The 8,646-nt window shown below is 32.4% G+C and overlaps 1 protein-coding gene across 1 annotated transcript; it reads left to right on the top strand.

The window, feature by feature from the left end:
• Positions 1 to 4,497: 4,497 nt before the first annotated feature.
• Positions 4,498 to 8,434, top strand: LOC7476668 (18S rRNA (guanine-N(7))-methyltransferase RID2). The gene is made up of 9 exons (XM_002324152.4): positions 4,498 to 4,761; positions 4,849 to 4,924; positions 5,241 to 5,324; positions 5,428 to 5,483; positions 5,925 to 5,981; positions 7,003 to 7,052; positions 7,138 to 7,290; positions 7,708 to 7,837; positions 7,980 to 8,434. The coding sequence occupies exons 1-9, from the start codon at positions 4,663 to 4,665 to the stop codon at positions 8,142 to 8,144; spliced, it is 870 nt and encodes a 289-aa protein (XP_002324188.1). The 5' UTR covers positions 4,498 to 4,662; the 3' UTR covers positions 8,145 to 8,434.
• Positions 8,435 to 8,646: the final 212 nt, after the last annotated feature.

The following is an 8,646-nucleotide window of genomic DNA, read 5'->3' as shown; positions in this document are numbered from 1 at the left end:
TTTTTCTTTAATATTAATTATTTTAAAAATTATGTTTTGTAATCTTTTATTGTAGCTAAATCATTGTACCCACATTCTTAAAGTAATATTTATTAGAATAGTATTAATTTTGTGTTTTGTTTTTTCAATTTATTTTTTAATATTAGGTTGTTTTGTGAAATATCCTTTGTATTTTTTTGTTTTTTTGTTAAACTATATATCGGTTTTATTAATTTTATTTTTTTAATTTCATTCTTCAACATTACATTAGTTGGAAGTGAGACTTTATAAGTTTTTATTTTTTTATTTTTTATGAATTTATCTTGATCTCATAATATAGATCACAATTTAACATTTTAACCTAAATTAAATCGTGATATAGTTTGGTTTTACATTTTAAAAAATTGAATAAATCCAATTTATTTTATAAGCCTTTTAGGTATTTTTATTTCACATGCCTTTAGTTTATAATTATGTTTTTTATTTGGTTAGGTTGGGTTTTGTTTTCAAATTAAACCAAATTTATATTCTAATAAAAATTGTCAAAAAACATTTCGAACCCAACCTGGAAAACAGCATTATAAAGTTCATTACCAACTTAAAAAAAATCCTTAGAGTGAGTTTGATGTTAAATAATTCAAATCCTCATTTTTTTCCTTACCAGCACAAGTTTCTTTCTTTTCTAAAAAACCCAAATTATTCATAGAAACCACTCAATTTAATCACAAAAATACAACCAAATATTCAATCATAATACAAAAACATGTGATTATCTTTAATTTTTAAATTGGATTGATCCAGATTAATCTGAGTCAACCAAATTTTTTTTTTCAATATATGTAAACTAAATTTAAATTTTAAATCAATAACAAAAATTGATGAGTTAATCTCTTATTTCTCCGTGGCTTATGTTATTAGTTTAAGTTGATATATAATGAACTTTATAATGTTATTTTTAATTTTTTATCTATGACCCGACTATTGTGCTAGGTTCATTAGGTTGGGTTTGAAAAATTATTGGACAATTTTGATTAGAAAACAAATTTGGTTTAATTTGTTGACAAAACCAAACCTAACCAAATAAAAAACACAATTATAAACTAAAGACCTATTAAATAAAAGTATGTAAAAAATAGAACAACTAATTAAAAGGTCTATAAAATAAATTGGATTTATTCAGTTTTTTAAAATGGAAAACCAAACCAAACTAAATTAAATCAAATCAATTGGTTTGGTATGTTATTTAATTCAATTCAATTCAACTTTTTTTTTATATAAAAATATCATAAACCGATAATTATTGACATAATGCATATGTGTATCAAAATGCACAATATGCAACTTAGCTCCGTAATTACAACAATGTAGTATGGTTCTGAGAATGCATAGCAACAGTTGATAACTAGTGCACACCTGACTGTACCTGATCCTCAGAGAATGGTACAGCAATATTTGAAAGTGTAGCAAAATCAACTTTTTCTTAATTTTATTAATTAAATCATACCCAGAGGTGTTTATTGTCCAGTTCAGTCCAGTTTTGTTCTAAAAACTTAACTGAAATGGGAGTCAAAATTTTAAAAAAATTAACTTGAATTGAATCAAAACTGGTTCAAACCGAACAAATTCAGCTCTGTTTGGTTTTTTTTTTTTCAAAATAGCTGGATCTATTTTCATTTAATTGGGTTATTTTTTATTGGGTTTGGGTTTTTTTAACATGTTTTGGGTTTTTTTGAATAATGATCATGTTTTGGTCTTTAAAGAAGGATATACGTAAATTTAAAATTGTTTTTACTTATTATAATTTTATATGTTTTTTATTAAATTTTTTAATTTAAAGCTTGAATTGTTTAGTGTCCAACTTATAAACCTTATCTCGAGCTGGATCAAATCAGGTCGGGTTTTATAATAATAGATAATTATTGTATATCAACGTGTGTACAAAACAAATTTCAAGACGAAACGGAACACCACTGCCTTCACAATTTTAACATTAAGCATTGAAAAATCAAAGAGATCATCAGCAAAGAAGAAGAAATTTGTACATTAGTTAGTGCAGAAATCACTGTCGAATTAAGGTATGATGAATGAATGTACATTATTCTGTCTTCTCCCCATCCTCTTTCTTCTTTTATTTTTTCTGCCTTTGCTTTCTTATTTTAATTTTCTCAATTGCAATTTAATTTTATAGCTAGAGTGCTCTGACCAATGCGTATTTGACACATTATCCAAGTGGGCTCCACGATCCCAAGAAAGAATTTGAATTTTTATTTATTTATTTAGGGTGTGTGTGGGTCTGAGTGGCAGTAATGGCGCTGAGATTGGCTAGCAGGAAGTTGGGGAGCAAATTCTTGCCCATGCTGTCTTCCACTTCTCTACTGCATTCACATGCCACTAGCTTTGGTAGGTCTTGAGTAATCTATGATTAGGCGTCTTCGTCTTCTTCTTTTTCTTGATGAGTTTCGATTTTAGCCCTTTTTTTTTTTAATTATAACTATTCGGATTGATTTTTGTGTATTTTAATTAATTTTTTAAAATTTTAAAATTAATGATCATATAAGTCTCCAGTAACTTTAAAATTTATAATACTCAAACTAATAATTTTTAAAAACATATACAAAACCTGACTAGTTTAATTATATTTCTCAGGACTGTCTTCTTTGAACTGCTGATTATTTGTTTTTATGGTTAAATTGATCCTGAACAAATCGCCTTAACCACACGTTAGACATTCTTAAAAAATAATATCTGGACTCAAACATGTTCGAGAAGAAGAAAAAAGTCCAATGGTTGGTAATGTTTTCAGCAGTGTGGCCTCAAATCATTTTGAAATTTTTTGAGTTTGAGAAAATTTGAATTTTTTTTTACTATAATTTTTTTAAAATTATTTTGATAGGATGATATTAAATTTTTTTTTTAAAAAATTATTATTTTAACATATTTTAAAAATAAAAATATTTTAAAAAATAACTACTAACAAACGACGTAATGTAAAAAAAAACTATCTGGTTTACAAGGATATTGTCTCCAGAGCCCATACATCCCTTGCGCATCTCTCTTATTCAACTGTGGTGTAAAAGCAAGTGGCTCGCTGATTCAGCTGCAAATCTACAAGGATAATGTCTCCAGTTATTTCATCTCAAATTGATTCCAGGCTTTATCCATACAAATCCAGAAACCAAAATGCCATGTCTTCCTTTGCTCTCGGCTTGCTAGTATTAAATCCTTGGAAAACCCTCTTCATAGAACCTGTACATCCATCCTCTCTCTCTCTCTCTCTCTATATATATATATACCTTCTAAATAAGCACGCACTACTTCTATCTAGCAAATTGTTCAACTAAAATGGATGGTTGGTATCTTCTTTTTCTTCTTCTTCTTCTTCTTGTTTTTTCATTGTTGTCTCATGGTTTTTATGAGTTATATAAGATCCTAAATTTGAATTTTTTTTATTAACATAAATGTCTGGGCAGTTTTCGCACACTTCAACTAATCCCATGGCCCTGAAATTAACGACCATGTAAGCCTCTAGTGACCATCATATTAATGATCACAAGACTCGAACTTGAGACCACATGGGCAGCAAACCCCTACACCTCTTATTTTTTTTTTATTAATGTGGGCGTCCGGGTCAGCTTGCGCGCACCTCGACTAATTTCACGAGCCTTGAAGTTAACGACCATGTAAGCATTCAGTGACCATTATATTATTAGCAACCAAAAGGCTCGAACATGAGATCACAGAAAAAACAAACCCCTTCATCCCAAACTCTTATAACTGAACTACCTACTATATGATTGATTAATTGCAGGAGATCTTGCTTCTAGGATTGTGGATGGTATAAGTAGTATCAAGCGCAGAGCAAATCAAGATCCTCTCAATGATCATTTCCAGGAAGAAACACAGATACGTGTGTGTGACATTAACCCAAACATGGCTGGGATAATAGCAAGCAGAACCTGCATCCTCTGTGGAACGCACAATGAGACACATGACCACATATTTTTTCAATGCTCCTACTCCAGCACCGTATGGGAAACTTTCAGCAGAAGAGCTCACATCCAATGGCCTACCAGCCCCTGGCATCAGCTCCTTCTCTGGGCAGCCTCAACTTATCAAAAAGGGAAGGATATATCAACCACCTCATCGCCCGCCTTTTTCTGTCAACCACCTCACCTCCGGCAGGAAAGAAACAGACGCATTTTCAACGACCACTTTCAGAGGCTCGTAAATTCTAATGAATATGTGATGTCATAAATAAAAAGATAAATAGAACGAAAATTAACAGATATCCGTTTCACACTTAATTGTTTAATTTTAAGAAGCTGAAGAATTTATTTATTAAAAAATAAAGATCAAACATTTGAATCAACAAAATTCATACACTGAAAATAACTCCATGCCTAATTAAAGTGTTATGAAAAGTAAAAATGGAAAATAGAAAATTGGAGAACAATATTGTTTGGGCTTGGGCTTCATCGGAATGGACCAACATTGTCTGTCTTATCATGACCTGCATATCCCATTTTCTCCGACTAAACTGAAAACAGAGGTGCTCGCTCGGCTGTCTAGGGTTTTTAACCTTTTTTAGGGTTTAAGCCGCCTCTCTTAATCAATATTCATGTTCTGCAGCTCCTAATTATCTCCTAGTTATTGACCGAACTGAGTTGAGTTGAGTTACTCGAGATGTCGAATCGACCAGAGCTACTAGCTCCACCTGAGATTTTTTATGATGATTCAGAGGCTCGTAAATACACTTCCTCTTCTCGAATTATCGATATTCAGGTACTCTTTTTTTTTGTTTTTAAGAACAATGTTTTAATGCTTATTCAATGATTTTGTTACCTGATGATGATGTGTGGTTGTTAATAGGCTAGGCTATCAGAAAGAGCGTTGGAGCTTCTTGCTTTGTCTGTTGATGGAATCCCTAGATTACTCCTCGATATCGGTATGTTGCATTTTACATTTCCATCACAATTACACCATGAAGCCACTCTCTCTTCTCTGTTTGTAAATGTGATTAATTTATGGCTTATGATTTGTTTACCAGTTAGAAAATAGCTATTTTGTTTTGTAACTGTGGTGTTTATCCTTTTAATATGTCTGTGCGGGACATTAGCTATTTATACGTCAAACTTTTGTTGTTTTAAACCTTGAATTCCTGATACTTGTTACATTTTTGTTGTTGTTAATTATTCTGTCTGTGTGCAGAATTCTGTTCTAAAGTTTTTAAATGCTTACTGTAATTGTTCTGGCCTTTTCAGGCTGTGGATCAGGACTTAGTGGGGAGACATTAACTGAAAATGGTCATCAATGGATCGGCTTAGATGTTTCACAATCAATGCTTAGTATGTCTGCTTGAGTTTGTTCAATTTTGTAATATTTCATCAGAGGTTCATGTTAGGTTTTTTTGCATATAGGAACTTTTAACATTTTTCTTGTCAAATCCAGATATTGCTTTGGAGCGGGAGGTTGAGGGTGATCTTTTACTGGGTGATATGGGTCAGGTATGCAATTAAGATTCAGTTTTATTTTATATGCTCCGCAACACAATAAAAAAACAAAAGGCTAATCAAGGCTGTGGGGAAAAATACAATTTCTTGGCCAATATAACTTTTTTAAAAAATTTATTTAGCAGGATGCCAGTTTTGTGCCTTTGTGGCCTTATGGTTGGGATAAGGTTGATGCGCTAAACATTAGTTACTGAAGCAAAGTTGTGCAATCTTCTAGTTTATTTCACTTTTGATCAAATATTCCGTGTCATATGACCACTTTAGGTTCAATACTTAATACTTTGTGCAGTTATGATATGTGAATGTTTGTACTTTTGGAAGCTATTTCAGTATAAGTCTTTTTTTCATTGTTAATATGATATAATATGCAATTAAACTTGCAAAATAGGTTTTAAGTTATTAGCTATTGCTGAAATGCTTAAGCTTATGTTGCAGGGCCTAGCACTTCGACCTGGAATTATTGATGGTGCCATCAGTATTTCAGCTGTTCAGGTTGTACTCTCTTGTATGCTGTAGACATTTATGCATGTATGCAAGTGTATTGTGTTAGAACTTGTCCAAAAAATTCAGTTTTTTCCTTAATTTATGTGATTCATTATTTTCAATGAACCTCTTTTAATTCTTACTCTGCTTCCTGTAGTCAGTCATCTTCTCTTTTAATTCTTACTCTGCTTCCTGTAGTCAGTCATCTTCTCTTTTAATTCTTACTCTGCTTCCTGTAGTCAGTCATCTTCTGATGTTCCACCTATTTGAATTATTTTAGTTAAGTAGAGGCTTCCCTGCATTTTCCTTGTGTTCTTTGATGATCATGTCTTTTATTAAAGAAAACAAAAATGTCTATTTATGAATTACTTTTTAAGGGAAGGCCCTTAAAAAACAGAAGATTGCAGTTTTTCAAGGCAAAAGGTTTAATGGACAATTAAATTTGCATTTTGGTTGTAAGGTCTGAACTTATCTTTCTTCCCTAACACGACCCATTTATTACTTCAGCTAAGGCCTAGCAAAGCTTGCTTACATGTTAGCTTTTTCTTGTACCAAGATCTTTATAGAAACAGTAAATTAAGGTAGAGAGGTGGACCTTTCTAGATGACCTAAATTTTTTAATCAGATGTACAATTAACAATTAATCTTTGTGAAGTTGGACGAGCAATAAAGAGATTTTGGGGAGGATGTTTTAGAATTGTTATGATATTGAGATTAGGGGTCTATGGTTTTCCAGTCAAAATCACTAACCAAATTTGATTTGCTGCTTTAATTTTTAGTTTTCTAATATATAAACCTCAACATCTGTTTCCAATTGAAATGTCAAGCTCCACACAATTGCTTTCCTTGTCCTCCTTTTCTTTTCATTCTGGAGGCAGCAACTTGGTCTAGTGTTGCTTGTTCATCCTAGCCTCGTATATTTCCATCTTTTCTTTCATATCCTTTGCATGGGTTGTTTTTTAAATGTTAAGTTGTATAACACTTTAGTGAGTGCCTTTTTCTCACTTTATTCTTTTGATTTGGCTCCCAGTGGCTATGCAATGCAGATAAGTCCTCCCATGAACCAAGACTAAGATTGAAGTAAGTTCCTTCTCTTTTCTTTTCTGCTTTAGGTTTATGTAGTCTGTCAACACTCAATCTGTTTTGGGATTCAATTTTATGGCAGGGCTTTCTTTGGATCATTATATAGATGTTTGGCAAGAGGAGCAAGAGCAGTGTTCCAAGTGTATCCTGAAAACATAGCCCAGCGTGAATTAATTTTGAGATCTGCAATGCATGCTGGATTTGCTGGTGGTGTTGTTATTGATTACCCACACAGGTATGCTAGGCTTCTATTTAGAACTCTCATGTTGCGTTTTTCATGATTGGTAAGCTCATAAATATTAAGTGTCGAATATGTGTTTTTCGTTTGGCTTTAATATCATCAGTCCTTTCCAACCCTGTAACTTGAATGTTCTGGTTGGGAATAAAAGCTTGCACATAAAATGTTGCAAGCTTTTCAAGAATCTAAACCTTGAGAGCTTGATGTGCTAGATACTCTGTCTGCTAATTCTTTGTTTTAGTATGCAAGTGTATTTACCCTGTTCTCTCTTTATCAATCAAGTTACCTTCTGATATGTAATTTCCTTCAAGTCAAACGATGCTAGAAGAAGAATCTTGCTATTAATTATCCTCTGGTTTCATATTCCTCTTCAGAGTTTCACCATTCACTGACTAAACAATTTTTTTGTCACAGTGCCAAGAGTAGAAAAGAATACCTCGTGCTTACTTGTGGAGTACCATCTATAAGCACTGCTGTTCCGAGGGGGAAAGGTGAAGATGGAGAAAGCTGCTCTGAAGATGAAAGCAGTGAAGAAAATCAGACGGTGGGTTGCTTTGTCTTGCTTTTTTTTTTCTTTTATCTTTTCAAGCTTTAACTGGGCTGTTTGTAACATGGTATCCTTTTCTTTTCAATTTGGACTTTTCAAATCACTAATAATTATTATATATGCTACCTTGAGAATGCAGGTTTGCATTTCAGACAGGAACAGACCTAAGAAAAAACAGAAAATAACCAGGAAAGGGAAGGGCAAGGATTGGATATTTAAAAAGAAAGAGCAACTGAGACGAAAAGGAAACGCAGTGCCTCCCGACACAAGATACACTGGTCGAAAACGGAAGGCTCGATTTTGATCTTTACACTACATTTGTAGCCAACCTGTTGGGAGATTATACATATAAATGGTTCTGTACCCAGACCTTTATGCATTGCCTGTTCCTGCTGCCGCTCTCCAACTTGATGATGCAGATGATGATGTTCACATCAATGAAAGAAAGTAAAGAAGATACATATTGCTTCCATTGTAAAAGAAAAAGGTAATTGTTCTGTGATAAAGCATCCATTGAAGTTATATTCCCTGAACGCATATTCGTTTTTGAATTTCCGAGAAGATAAAAGAGCATCTTCATTTTCTTTTACACAATATAGAGCTCCCTCTGCCTGCCAACACCTTGTCAAATAAATATTTTGAAATATTATTTTGATATATTTTTAAGTGAAAAGTATTTTGAAAAATAATTTTAAATACATTCTAAAATAAATAATGATTTTTTAATCATGGCATATGTGCTTGCACCTCCCTCAAACTCAAGGCAACAAAAATGGTTATGCATGCTTTTCAACAAATTTTTTTTC

Source organism: Populus trichocarpa, chromosome 18 (assembly GCF_000002775.5).
Source record: "Populus trichocarpa isolate Nisqually-1 chromosome 18, P.trichocarpa_v4.1, whole genome shotgun sequence".
NCBI lineage: Eukaryota > Viridiplantae > Streptophyta > Magnoliopsida > Malpighiales > Salicaceae > Populus > Populus trichocarpa.
The sequence above is the reverse complement of the archived record's forward strand: the minus strand, read 5'-3'. Positions and strand labels throughout refer to the sequence as shown.